At 41.9% G+C, this 15,405-nt stretch overlaps 1 protein-coding gene across 2 annotated transcripts in view; it reads right to left on the reverse strand.

The window, feature by feature from the left end:
• The window catches only part of VEGFD (vascular endothelial growth factor D), a 142,446-nt gene that overhangs the window by 29,708 nt on the left and 97,333 nt on the right, over positions 1–15,405 (reverse strand). For both annotated transcript variants that reach the window (XM_063955794.1, XM_063955795.1), the window contains exons 2-3: positions 11,270–11,471; positions 2,898–3,088 (exon numbers count right to left, since the gene is read on the reverse strand). In XM_063955794.1, the coding sequence (XP_063811864.1) occupies positions 2,898–3,088; positions 11,270–11,471 (393 nt within the window). The remainder of the gene's footprint in view (positions 1–2,897; positions 3,089–11,269; positions 11,472–15,405) is intronic.

The following is a 15,405-nucleotide window of genomic DNA, read 5'->3' on the forward strand; positions in this document are numbered from 1 at the left end:
AGCCTTGGATGGAGATAAAGTGTACGGAGATAAAGTACCAGCCAATCAGCATCTAACTGTCATTTTTCATACATATCCTGTAACATGGCAGCTAGGAGCTGGTTGGTTGGTACTTTATCTCTGTTGATATTATCTCCACCCAAGGCTTAGTAAATAGACCCCTTTGTTTACAATATACTTTTTCACTTTAAATGTTCTTGAGTGTATATGTATAATGAGGTACTTCACCCCAACCCACATAGTGGTTACCTGCATCTCCCCTCCAGGAGGTGGTGGTGATAGGGATTGCAGGTTAGGGGACGCTAGGCTGAAGCTTTGCCTAGGGTGCAGAGAGAGCTTGCATCGGCCCTGGGTATGTTACTAGGATCCACCTCATAATTAGTCCCACTGTCCATATTTCTTGATAAATGCTAAAATCTTTCAGTGTGTGAATTGAATAATGGTAATTTCCTGCCTCAGTAGTACAATATGGGGGAAGCAGTTAGCTTCCCGATGGATGGGATCCCGGCAGTCAATATACCGACGCTGGGATCCCAAGGAGGACGCAATGCCGGCGTCTACATACCGACGCTGCGCGGGAGCCAGAATCCCTATCGTCTTCACAGCAGGGGGTGGGGGGAGGTTAGGTGTAGGCAGGAGAGGAGGGTTTAGGGTTAGGGACCGGGGAGGGTGGGTTAGGCACTTAGAAGGAGAGGTTAGGCATCAAGCAGGGAGGGTTAGGTTTAGGCAACGGGGAGGGTTAGGGTTAGGCACCACTGGGGAGGGTTAGGGTTAGGCACCCAGAAGGGAGGGTTAGGGTTAGGGACCACCGGGGAGGGTTAGGGTTAGGCACCCAGAAGGGAGGGTTAGGGTTAGGGACCACCGGGGAGGGTTAGGGTTAGGCACCCAGAAGGGAGGGTTAGGTTCGGAAAAAGATGAGGGTTATGGGGCTAAATAGGGGTCTGTCTGGATTATGATGGATGGGATGCTGCTGCCGGTATACTGACAGCCGGTATCCCGTCCATCGGCAAATCATACTGAACCCCAATATGGTCATTATTATTACATTACTTTTGGTATTGTTACTTTTATAGCGATGGCTTACAGTATTCACACATATTGTTTAAGTAGTACAATACTCAGTATAACTGTTATTGTTGTGTTAATCCGGTGTGATTAAACAATAATGTTGTCTTGTGCAAAATTGTTCTAATAACCAGATCTCAAAAAGATAACTACACATTTGTGTGTGCTCTCCTTCATCACAACATCCCTTCAGACACTCAGCAGAAACCTATAACACAATCAGAACTGTAGTCTGAAAAATATGTTTTCACTTTATAACAGTTAAATAATAATAATAATAAAATGCGCCATTCTGGAACATATGTACTGTATCCAGCTGCTGAGGAAGACAAATGCATGTAGTGTCATAGTTACTCTACCGGAAGTTACGTGAGTGCCATTTTTGGGGTAGTCCCCAGTGCCCCCAGAAAGCTGGGTACTCCTCCCACATTTTGCCCACTTCCTAGTAAAATGGGCAGCGAAGATCCCCGGTGGGTTGATGCGCATGCAGGGCCTGTTTTGTTTGTGATGTGTGCTGCTGCCACCATGATTACACTGTATATCTCTGTTGCTGCCTATGGGCGGGATGTACTAAAGGGAAAATGCAATAAAACACCCGGTTTATCGCATTTTCGTATGTACTAACCCCATTCGCCGTATTTTTGCTCCTGAGGGTATCGCCATCTTTGCGCACCCCGCCGCAGACACCGACACCCCTCCCCCCAGCATACCTTCCTCCAGGAAGCCTGGACCCGGAAGGTAAACTCCTCCTCCCCCTAGCAATGCAGCCGGAGGTTCTTTCCGACTGCAGAGAGGAGTAGGAGGCGTCGGGGACCGCCTGCTGCATGCTTCCTGGCCCAGGGAGGTGACGGAGACCCCCCGCACACCACATCACAGGTATCGCGGGGGGGGGGGCCTCCAACACTGCATTGCGTTGTTGATCGCATATGTTAGTACATATGCGATCAACAGCGCTGTGAGGGGCGGCGATGTATGTTAATACATCCGGCCCTATGTGAGGCCACTTCTACAATATTTTGCTGGATCACTTTCCCTTTTCCCTGTGGGGGCCAATTTGTTTTATTGTTTTTTTGTGGGGGCAATGTGTGTGTTTTTTCCTGTGGTGGCCAATACGTTTTATTCTGTTCTTCTGCAGTGTTTTTCATCTGCGCTTGCGTCTGAATTGCACCGAGCATGTATACATCGCGATGGTGTTCGTACAGAGATATATAGAGTCAGACACACGCACCAAGAAGTTTATTAGAAATGTGTTAATGATTCCTGTGTGGTTACAGGGGGTTGGCTAATTATACGCAGATGTAATGTAGTGTGGGCGTTTTGCTGATAGTTGTTGCATATAGAGTTCTCCTGTTGCTCATATTGGAAGCAATACTCAGACAGATGATCTGCACCTCGCATAGGGCTGGTGAAAGTTTCAATGGTATGACCAATGGTGGTGTCTAAAGACACTCAATGCATGGATGCCTCAGTCCTTACATATTTGGATGCACACCAGGGAAGTACATTATAGCATTATTAGCATAAAGTTACAAATGAAACCACAACAAAAGATGCAAGGAAGTCTACAACTGCGTCCAACTCAGAATCAGACCCTATGAGGAGGATTCCCTCCCCCTAAACAGACCCCACCTCCACAAAAGACCCCTCCCCTCTTTAGGGCTGCTTCCATAAATATCCCGGGCTGGTTTTCCATCCCAATCCGCCCTAGTCTGTTGCATTACACTTGTAAACAGGACTACAGTGTATATTCAGGTTAAGCTCGACTAATTATAGTCTTCTAAATGTTCATGTTAATATGAAAGTAATGGCAGTATATGTGGCAATGTTATTACCGATTTCAACACGTAGGACGTGCTGGTATTCAAACAGGAAACACCCTCTTCATTGCAGCATCCCCCACACCTGTATACAGAGACGCAGGGCGGCTTGTAGAAGGTACTGGTAGCCGTGCCAATGTCCTTCCCAACATCCAGGCAGGTTTCTCTGGGCATGCACTGGGTCTTCTGCCACTCCTCATCAATAACTGCAATAAAGGAAGACTATGTTACCTATATTGATGACACTACTATTATGGATTGTTCATACAGTATTTCTTAATGCCCCTTTATTACCATCTGTTCAGCTTTACACTAAGCAACCTTGACCACTTAATTTTTCCCATGATCCTTCAGGAGAGAAAATAGTCATAAGTCTGTTATTCTGCTGGATAGTATGGCTGCAGGCTCATTATGAGTTGGTACTTGTTCCTGTAATACCCATTTTAGTGTGTTTATGTGCTCAAGAACACGTACCAATACAGCAATACTCGCCTACCACCATAACAAAAGTTTGTAACCATCACCTGATCCCAATATGTGATTAGTATTCTTAATTAATCTATGATGTAATAAGGCAGTCGTTACTTTTGTATACTATTGTGTAGGATGCACAAATACATGTCAGATTTAAAGAACGTTTACACTTTCTCTTATAGTACATTTTGAAGGAAAAAAAACAGCATTCATTAATTTGACTCATTTTCTTTTAATATTAATTAATGGGAGACATTGAAATACTGGTTTGAAAGTTGTACAGTATGTTTCATTGTAACTAATATAGGACAATTGTAATGTAAAGACCTGGCAGTATTATACGTTTAATTTTAATATACTTTTATATATATTTGGAAACACTACAGAGAAACGTAAGATCATGTATTTTAAAACATATTTTCTCTATAAATTGTTAGTGATATGCTTATATTAGTATTTTTAGAATAAAAACCCATCTGAAAGGATCAAAGAAAATACTGTAGTTTTACTTGGTCGTAATTTGCTGTCCAAGCCAAGAATCTATATTAGGTCAAAACAAACTTTAAAAATTTAATATGGCAGATGAGCATAATGCTAACATTAAAACACATTGCCAGGCATACATATACCAACTGCTTATGAGCAAAGATATCCACATAAAATAATTTATTTTACACAGACATTTTTTTCACATGTGTTATATGGTATCCGGACTCCAGGTCGACAGCACAAAGGTCGACACACCTTAGGTCGACGCCAATTGGTCGGCACACCTTAGGTCGACGTGGACAAAAGGTCGACATGGACAAAAGGTCGACATGAACAAGGTCGACGTGGAAAAAGGTCGACATGAGTTTTTCACGATTTTTTTCTTTTTTTGAACCTTTTCATACTTAACGATCCACGTGGACTACGATTGGAACGGTAAAGTGTGCCGAGCGAAGCGGTAGCGGAGCGAAGGCACCATGCCCGAAGCATGGCGAGCGAAGCGAGCCATGCGAGGGGACGCGGTGCACTAATTGGGGTTCCCGGTCACTCTACGAAGAAAACGACACCAAAAAAACATAAAAAACTCATGTCGACCTTTTTCCATGTCGACCTTGTTCCTGTCGACCTTTTTGTCCATGTAGACCTTTTGTACATGTCGACCTAAGGTGTGTCGACCAATTGGCGTCGACATAAGGTGTGTCGACCTTTGTGCTGTCGACCTGGAGTCCCAGACCCGTGTTATATATATATATATATATATATATGCTACAGTATCTGCAGTCATGTCCGTTTGAATGGCATTGTATGTTTTTGAGAGGGAGGGGCCAGATTCAGCCAGTCACAGCTGTGCTGTGTAAAAAGAAAGCCTACTACAACAGACATAAAAAGCATTAAATGATCATTATTATAACATTCATTTGTTTTACCAAGCACTAATTCTACATAAGCCAGTTACAGCTACATGTGAGTGTGGTTTGCCATGATGTACAGTAGCTGGTGCTGAGACAAATCTATAAAACTTTCATATATTGTTTCTAATAACATAGATCACCACCTTCCAGGATGTAAATAGAAAGAACACACTGAGGTGTACGGATGTGGTAATGGGTGGTCGACAGTCATTAGGTCGACCACTATTGGTCGACAGTGACTAGGTTGACACCTGAAATAGGTCAACACGGTCAATATGTCGACACGGTCAATATGTCGACATGAAAAAAGGTCAACATGCGTTTTTAATTTTTTTGGGCGGTGTCATTTTCTTCGTAAAGTGACCGGGAACCCCAATTAGTGCACCCTGGGCAGGTTACTGTTCCCAATCGTAGTCCACGTGGATCATAAAGTATGAAAAAGGGGGGGAAAAGGGAAAAACTCATGTTGACATTTTCATGTGTCGACATTTGCTATGTCAACCTTGTGACCATGTCGACCTAATGACCATGTCAACCAATAGTGGTCGACCAAATGAGAGTCGACCTAAAGATCGGATACTGTGGTAAGTCCCAATTACTTCCGGATTAAAGAGATATATTGACCTCTGAACTTGACAGTTAAGCTGTAATTTATAGCTCTCCACTACAGGTATGCAGGCTATGCAATAAGTATTGCACAAGAATAAGTCCTAATTATTCCCTACTGAGAGACATGCAAAGGTGTTTCATACTTGTAGTTATTACAACCCAAGTGGCTATGATACATGCCATCATAACTAATAGATCTCCGCTATGCAGGGTACGGAATGAGTGGTGTATAAAACAAGTCCTAAGACAATACCCCAGCAGATATGATTTCTGCAGTCAATAAGTAATATTAGTCAAACCTTTACTCTCACCGCTCACTTGTACAATAAAATGTTTGCATTCAGCAAGGAAAGCTCTGCAGATATAACTCATGACTCCATGATAAATAGCAGTCCCGGGATCAAAATGATACAGCTGACCGCAGCTGATGTAAGACCTCTGCTGCAATCCCATTGCTATCACTAGCAAAAGCAGTTCCCATAACTGTATTATTTATTATTACCATTGCTATTATTGTTATTATATAGATACCTCTCTCTCTCTCTCTCTCTCTCTCTCTCTCTCTCTCTCTCTCTATATATATATATATATATAGACACACAGTAGAGAGATAGATAGATAGATAGATAGATAGATAGATAGATAGATAGATAGATAGATAGATAGATAGATAGATTTATGGGCCTTCCTACCTCTATGACTGTTATTACCCAGTTTTGTTTCACTGTTGTTTCCAATTGTAAAGCGCAACAGAATTTGTATATAGCGCCAGCATATTCCGTTATTAGTAAAACAAGACTGGGTAATAATAACAGACAAAGAGGTAATAGGGCCCTGCTCACAAACGGCGATCTATTAGAAAATAAAAATTTGATACACAAGGATACTGACTGGAAATTGCAAATGGACCAGCCAGATTTCCCAGGCTTCTGTTGGGCTGTATGATCCTGGCACAAAGCAATAATGGCCAATTTACCAGCCTATGCCCCAGTAGCTAGCTCCATCTTTACATGGTCTTGTCAATGGCACATTGTAGGCTATGGGCGACTACATCTTCTTATTGTAGCCTGTATCTCAGAAAGAGATCATTGATAAATGGCATACTAACATAATTTCTTATTTATGCAATATGCATTGATAAGATATTAATAAGTAACAACTGAATATTCACTATAATAATGAGACTCAGAATATGGGCATTTCATATTACAAGTGAGTGGAAAAGTTTGACCTATTACTTTAACGGCACAAATCATATCTGCTGGGACTATGCAATATATTGTAACAAGTCTGCAACACTTGGGTATGGCATTTAAAGGGGGTAATTAGGACTTCGTTATCCACCACCACCCGTTACATTCCCTGTATAGCAGAGATCTCTTAGTTAGTTTATGACATGTACGAGTGTATTCACTGAAAAATCGCATAATAATTGTTATTATTATTATTAGTCAGAACACGTGTTTCTTTGTGAGGAATAATTAAGACTTGTTCTATGCAATAACTTCTGCATATTTGCATAGCAGAGTAGTATAAATTATAGCTAACAGCTTTACTGTCTGGTCTTATCTATCAGTACATCTGTATTTTATTTCCTTGTGTGGAGAGCCATATACAGTACAACTTTCATCAGGATTCCCTGCTAAAGACATATTGCATCAAAATACATCAGTGTTCCAAGTTATTAAAAAATGAATGGCACTTTCATAGTATTGAAATGAAACAACACTGTGCTTAAATAAATTATTAATTCCCTTTCAGCCTACAATATGTGTATAATATATTGATACAGAGAGTCTATTTTATGACTGTCTATGGTAGTTTTGCTATTTGTGTGTCTTTTATCTTATGGAGTAACTTATTTCCATTTTCATTTTGTTATCACTGCACATAGCGCTACTTTTTCTGTTTGTTATTTCATTTTTCCTTTATGGAATATTAGCAGTTCCCATTAGGAGTAGCTGTGTGTTGTCTGCTGATAAGGCTAGTCAAGGTGTAGTAGTGCCAGTGCTGAAAGTAGGGTGGGACGGTGGTGGTACGCAGTACCTTTACGAAATGTGGTGGTACTCAGTACCACCAGCCCACCACTGGGGCATTTTTGTGTGTGGGACATAAAATGGTGTCAGTGGCATAACTGTGTGTGGCATAATATGTAAAATGCCTTACGGTGTGTGGTATAATATGTAAGGCATTACGGAGTGTGGCATAATGTGTAATGGGTATTACGGTGTGTGGCATAATGTGTAATGGGCATTACAGTGTGTGTCATAATGTGTAAGGAGCATTACGGTGTGTGGCATAATGTGGCCATGCCCCTATTATCTCGTGTAACCATGCCCCCTCATGACACGTGACCACACCCATTTTTACTATCAGTATCACTAAGAAAAAAATTCTACTTGTACCACTGAGTAGTGCCCTGTTTTTTTTATTTCTTTTAATTGATAATTGGATCTTGGAACAGTATGACCATATGTTAAAACGCTGTGCAGCAGTTCAAACCTATAAATGACACTATGACAAGGCAGGAATAACCGCACTATGAATGCTACTCATGCAGCTTTAAACTATTTAATAAAGTTACATACAGTAAATCATTTTCCTAAAGTCATACCCATGCCTAGCCCTGTAGTTCAGTATTTCACATCAATCGCACAGGTCTAATATGACAGGCCTAGATACATACCTAGACCTGAAAAAGTATTTTACTGTTAGCCAGCAATTCAATTCTCTGTAATGTGTTTCAAGAGAGAAGGCACCCCATTGCGATGAGTGCTTGTTAATTTTTCCTTGCATATAGGTGAACAGGAATATACTGTAAGTGAATATTCCTTACCACAATAATATTTTTTACTAAAATAATGTGAAGAAGGGTGTTTTCACACCCTTTTCACTAAAATGTATTAAAGGGCTTTGGAGCAGTTTATATGAAAAACAACTCCAAACCCTTTAATTCACATTTTTTTAGTAATCAGATCATATTTCCCATACTTGTAATGGGAAATGTGATTTGCCCTAATTTATGAAATAAATAAATAAATGTGAAAAAATACCAAAGGAAGGCCTATGATAATAACGCGGCCTTCAGACAATTTTATCCACAGGTTCCCGCATCCGATCAGCCATGTGTGTTTAATAAGACCACAGGATGAACACTGATTAAAAAAAAAAATGTAAATACACTTACAGCTCTTGATCATCTGTGTCCCTCCGGTCATCTGGTTGCCATCTTCTTTTACTGTGACCCCAGTCATCTTATTTCTGCTGTAAACCAGCATCTCAGTTTACAGCAGACATCAGATGATGGTTCACAGAGCTGGAAACTGGCAATCAGATGACCGCAGCCGCAGGAGAGCACTGGGACACCAATCTCTGGGTAAGTGAATGGGGTATGGTTACCCGGTGTTGGTGTTGTGGTGGCAGCAGTGCCGGCGGAATATGTGCAGTACGAGAAGGCTGCAGAGTGTATTCGCAGGGTCAGAGCTTTCTTGCAAGCTCTGTCCCTGCATGCGATAACAGATACACCCCTGCAAAATATTCCGTTATCGCATTGCAGATTGGGGCAATTTTATCACCTCAACAACAAGAAAAATGTAATTACCTCCTTTGTGTGAGGGCAATAATAGGAATATACACTATGTAGATAAAAGTATTTGGACACCCCAACGCAAGCAAAATGGTGTGCTCCTACAGCAGATTTGTGTTCGTGAGGGTATAAAACGGGTAGAGTGGCACTGATTAGATCATTTGCTAACAAAATGGCTTGCCGGAAAGAGCTAATTGAGTTTGAAAAGGGAATCATCGTAGGCTGCTCGATCGGAGGTATGAGAAGCATTGCGGATGTTAGGAAGGTTCCTAAATCCCATGTGTCTTTTGTCATTAATGACGAGTGAATGAAGAACGGTCACTGCAGGGATGCACCTTGCCCTGGAAAACCCCCAAAACTGCAACACAGGGAATGGAGAGTGCAAACCAGGGAGCTGCGAAAAAACAAGGGTCGTCTCATGCATACCATTGCACAGGTGTTCCAAATGGCTGCTAATGTGCTGGTTTCGACAAGAACACTTCATATGGAGGCCCATTCACTTGGATATTATGTGAGAGCAGTTGCTCTTAAATATGTAATCACAAAGAAAAATGCAGCCCAGCGCTTATTATGGTATAAAGAGTGCAAAACTGGATAGTGGAACAATGGTGGTGAGTGTTATGGAGTGACATATCACAGTTTACACTAGTCAGATCAGATGGACATGTTGGGTTTGGTGACTGCCAAGAGTGTACAGTACCTACAGTAAGCATGGAGGTGGTGGCATTATGCTGTGGGGCTGTTTCAGCTGGTTTGGCATGGGTCCACTAGTTGTAATGAATAGTCACATTAACTCTGAGAAGTATGCATATGTTCTCGATAACTCTGTACTCCCTACTACATTGTGGCAGTCTTCAGAAACTACAAATGTTTCCAGGTTGACGCTGGACAGGTATACAGAAAATTTGGTAATCCCGATTGTCTGGCTAGCTCAGAGTCCAGATCTTAAACCCAATGAGAACCTCTGGTATGAATTGGAGCAACGAGTGCATTCTCGGCTGACTCGACCTTCTTCACTTTTAGAGTTGGTCACTATTTAAGGTGGAATGGCAAAACATATCACCTGCTGTTGTCCAGAAACTTGTGGACAGTTTGCCACGAAGGGTGCCTGCAGTAATCACTGCTCATGGTGGACCTACAAAGTGCTGACGTCAGAAATATCTCATTTATCTATTTGCTGTTAGTATCCAATCACTTTTGTCTACATATTGTATTACCTGTGTGCCAATGGTGGGACAGATGTATGTCTTTAGCTATGCTATTTAGCAGCACAAGAGACACTGTACATACAGATGGAGCCATGTTAATCGTGGCTCTGTCTACGACTAGGCGCACCGTCGGGAATAAACCGGTCGTGCATGCATCATAGATGCGCACGTGCCCCATTTAGAGTGTCTCTGTGCGCTCGGCAGTGTGCTGAGGTGCAGGCGCGCCTAGGCATGCTGCGCACCCCCGCCTGCAATGCAGCGCGTAACTCCATCTGTAGCATGCTTTCAAAAATTATACAAAAGCAATGCAATAAAAAATAGCCTGTGGGTACTGCTATTCTATAATTATGTAGCTATCTAACAGTTAATAAATCATCATCGACACACTAAGAGGGGGAAAGCAGACTATTGAAGTACAAGGAAACAAATAAGAATGGCCATCTTATTTTTTTACTGGTGTATTCTTCAAGTTGTTCCAAATAGAGAAGGCAGTTAAAATGAAAGCAAATAAAACAAATAAATGCAAAATAAATGACTGGAAAAAAATACAAAACAGCCAACATCAACATAGAGACATGAGAGAGAAGCTTAATGAGGATCCTTGTCAATAGACATTACAGTTTTATGAAGTGTTTTATGATAAATTTCATTAGTCCCAGACTCAAATAACTTTCTCAGCTATTAGATTGTCTGTCTCTTCCAGTAACTGGCATGTATCCTTCTCCATCTTATACCAATTTGTTACACAATATATGGCACAGCGGATAGTCTGTACTTTGTATCTGCCTTTCAATGGTGTTATGGAGAGGGTTGGGGGGTCTACACTGAACACCCTAATTCTAAACATAATTCAACCATTCTGAGACTTGTAGCACTACACAGAAAAAAAGAGAAAGTGCAGGTGCACACTTCAAATACTTAAACTGCTAATCAGAACAATTATAATAAACTCTGAAATTTAACATGCAGTAAAATTGAGGTACTTAGCAAAACTGCCGCCAAAATATGAGTCCACCTACCATCATAAGGTGACCTTGTCATTTACTCCATGTTAAAAGTTTTGCAAATAAATAAGTCTATTATGTTTTTTATTACTCATTTATGATGTACCTTTCAGTATTTCGATGTCATAGAATGCCGCAGCAAATCTGGTTGATCTATGAGGCCCAGATCTGGAGTCTGTGCTGATATAGGATTTGAGCTTTGAGCGGCACCGCCACAGCTTCAGCTCTCGGGGGTGAGTAATACGAAGGAGCTCTTCCAGGTTGGCAGCAGATCTGATCTTGTGTTCTAACTCACTCTGTGGCACCCCCTAAGCATTGAAAAGATAACAACAAAGCAAGGTTAACCTGCTATTATTAGTAGGAACTTCATACAGGTCAAATAGTTTAAGCAAATTAGTCATGGTGTGGGAAGCAATGGTCAGATTGTAGCACTGAGAGTTTTATTTATTTCCTCTCAATGTTCTTTTGCCATTCCGTTATATACCCAGCCACAACCCATTCACATTTCACAGCCTGTGAAACATTGCTCCTTTGTCATGGAAATTGTAACTTCTGTATGAAAAAAAAAAGTCTGTTGAAGGCTATATGACAGATATACTGTACGTTCAGAATGCTGACATGGACGCAATGTCGATATTGTCAAAGTCAGAAAAATATCTCTATGCACACTACCATATTTGCACCTCACACAGGTCCGTGCTGCGCGTGCGTACGCTCTCCCGTACGTGCGCATACTCACAGTCGCGGGCACTCGCAGGCGCATGGTATGCGTATTTACGGTAGAGTTTATGCGATCATAGCGTGCGACTCAATCATTACATATTTTCACTAATAATGTATTTTGTAGATCATGGTCCCTTTGATAGATTCTGAAAGTTTGGTTAATATAGAATGTTTATGAACAGAGGAATCCCTCTTTGTTTGATACGAAGGGTCAGACAGGAGTAATACAGTGGTGTTTAGTATCCATCGGAAGAATATTTAATTAGAAATATTCCGGTGTTGGTTTGAAGCAGATCAATCGCTCGTGCAAATAGTTATGGACATAAGAAGTTTATGAACATTTACTTTATTTGCACTTTATTACCCATGCGGCGGGAAACCCAGTTTCCCTCCCACCTGAGCAGTTGGAAATAGTCACAGCCCACCTGTATGAATCAACCTATGACCTTTTGTTATAATGCGAAGCCGAATTCCTGTGTCCAATGAACAATGAGATTGTAGGGACCATTGAATTGTATTGTGTGTGGGGCATAAATAGCAGGCCGACCATATCCAACTTCACTCTCTTCAACGGTTCTCATTGCTGATAATCGGGAGCTGGATATCGAGGCGCATGCGATCGTTCCCCTTGTGCGTAAGTTCTCTCCGTAATCATATTGTCTTACTGTGAGCCATTTCTCTCTCTCCCTCTCTTCTCTTTCTCTCGTATTTTCCCTTGGTTAGACTTGAATTGTATTGTATTATATTTCCTGTGTAGTTATCTGGTTAGTTGGTTTATGTTATACTGTAGTGTATGCTTTGTACTGTGATTCTTTTTGCAAGTAATAGTCATAATACATATAATAGGTTTCGGACCCTAAGCCAGGTATCTGTGTATTCTTTATAGTGTTAAGTATTCTCTGAGCGTCGGTGACGCTCAAGCAGCTTTGTAGGTAATCAGGTTACACAAGGTTGCACTTACACATTGTCTCCACACTAAGGTTCACTGTGTATTTCATTGCTGAAGGTATAGATATAAAGGTTTAACGTTGTGAGCGTCTGCATCGCTGGTGATCTCCTCGTGGTCCCGAGCGTCCGCTACGCTATAGCTAATCATAACGTTAGTCGGCAGCCAATAGCGTGCCTGCCTGTGATCACTAAGCCGTAAGCGAACGTGACGCTTGAGCGTCTCGCCTACGGCTGAGCGATCGTTACGCAACTTGCGTACCCTTACGGTACTTCTTACGTAGCTAGCGTACAGTGTTCTTAGACCTCATAAAGGGTTATATACATGATAAATATTTAGCTTTATCAATTGGCGGCTCGTCCTGTCCTTCACATATCTGCACTAGGTAGATCAGCAGACATTATCCCTCAGCAAAGGGCGGGAGGTTGTCTCGTAGTGCTGACGGGATAAGCGTCTGCTTCACTTAGATAAAAGAGTGCTGAAGGAATCCGGGAACCGGAGGTAAGAACAAAACGCTAGTGTCTTTTAAAACTGTATTTTTCTGTCTTGCGTACACACGCACGCACACATATATATCTGCATTTCTTTTTCTTTTTCATTTTCGTATATCACTCTCCTGTCTGCCAGTTTTATAGTCGATAGAAGTGCTAAAAAAAGATTTGCCGTTATTTCATAGTTTAAGAGTAAAGGTAATATAGTTAAAAGATAGACAAACACACAGTTTTGTCTGGGAGATAAGGCGAAGTCAGTGTGTTGTGTGGTAGATGACCAGGGATCATCTACATTGATAAAAATATAAATTGTGTTACGGTGGATCTTTGCTTTGCGTACACGTGTCCCTAACAAAAGACTTGTGTACGCAATCCAAAGGCGGACGCACGCAGCGTACATTACGCAACGGAGCGTCCGGTTACGCCCACGTAGCTCAAGTCACGATAAGTTGATTTTTAACGCAACGCGATAAGTAACGCAAAGCGGTAAATAGCGCCACAGGCGATAAATAACGCAAGTCTATTTTTGGAAATCCAAAATTTAAATTAACAGATCCTGCTCCTAATTGGTAACACAGCTGGGCTAAAGAAAAATTTCTGCGCAGAAATAGAAATAGAAGCAAAAGGGTACATGTGATGAGTGAGTGTTTTTGTATTACATAAGTTTATATAACTTAAAGGTTGAACCACAAGAAAAGTCGAGTACTCGTGAGGTACACGCGTGTAAGTGACGTGCACGGTGGCTAGGGAGGCATCCTTGGTTAAACATAATATTTGAGCATTAGAGTATAGCGGACCAGTATAGAACAAGACCAGGAGGTCAGACCAGGAGGTCGTACAGAACAAGACCAGGAGGTCATAACAGACCAGGAGGTCCAGGTACAGTAAACAGGGAAGTCCGCTATACAGTTCAGAGGCACAACACCGAGAAGGGTTGGTGCAAGACCCATATAGGCCGTACAAGCTCTGGCTGAAGGAATTCGCAGTCGTAAGTTTCGATTCCATTGGTCTTTCCGTATACAAGCTTAGTTGTTTGTGTACTGAACGACTGGACCGCACGTAATTGTGTACAGTAGTTAGTAATCTGACCTAGTACCATTAGAGTAAAGGGGTCACAAACGCTATTTGTACATTCTGACGTGATTTGTGTAATTTTTTATTTTTCAAGAAGGGAAGTTCGCTGGTCACTCAGGAACTATCTGACAAACCTCACCTTTACTGGAAAGAGTAAGTGTTCTGCGGATAACCCTCACATGTTCCAGTAAACAACGGTTTTTATAGGTGCCCTGGGTCGAGTGCGCCAGCACCATATCGGTGTGATCAGGTCGCATTGGTCGGCGTGGGCGAGTGAGTGGGGTACTCGGTAAACCGCCACCGTCGGCCTATTGTGAACAATCTGGTTTTCTGTAAGGGTTCGCTGAAGACCTTGATATAGAGATCAGAGGTAGAGCAAGCAACGCCTGCAGAGTTATGGGGGCCAGTTGTTCAGGTAGGGGGCGATCAACCTCGGTTCGGGTTGATTCAGTGGTCCGACCAATTGGGTCGGCCAGGTATATCATGTGTGAGAAATATGGAAGTCACACAGAGGTTTTATGTGATGAATGGGAGAGAATGACGGTACAAGACCGGGAGAAATTCCCAAGAATAGGTAGCTTCAGCCCAGAGGTGTTACAAAATTTAAGGAGGAGGATATGTCTCATAAAATCAACAAAGAGACGAGTTCAGCATTATGATTATTTACAGTTGTGGCAACAGGAAGGTGAGATACAGAGAGGTTTGGCTCAGGCGGCAGGATCTGGCTCTAACAGAAAACTGATTGCCACGGCCCCGCCGCCACCATATATATCAGGAGAGAAGTTGATTACGGAGAAAGACGCACTAAGGTGTAACACAAAATCACTTAGTAACTGTGTAAATGTTAATGATAATGTTAACCCATTAACCCATGCAAGTATTAACCCGTGCAAGTTGTACCCTGTTTTGAACTTTCCTCAGGAGTGTGATCAAGAGGACGAAGCGACAACGATTTCAGCGCTCTCTCTAGCAGCCACCATAGCAGAGACCACAGTAGGCACAGCAACA

This window comes from Pseudophryne corroboree, chromosome 2, assembly GCF_028390025.1.
Source record: "Pseudophryne corroboree isolate aPseCor3 chromosome 2, aPseCor3.hap2, whole genome shotgun sequence".
Taxonomy (NCBI): domain Eukaryota; kingdom Metazoa; phylum Chordata; class Amphibia; order Anura; family Myobatrachidae; genus Pseudophryne; species Pseudophryne corroboree.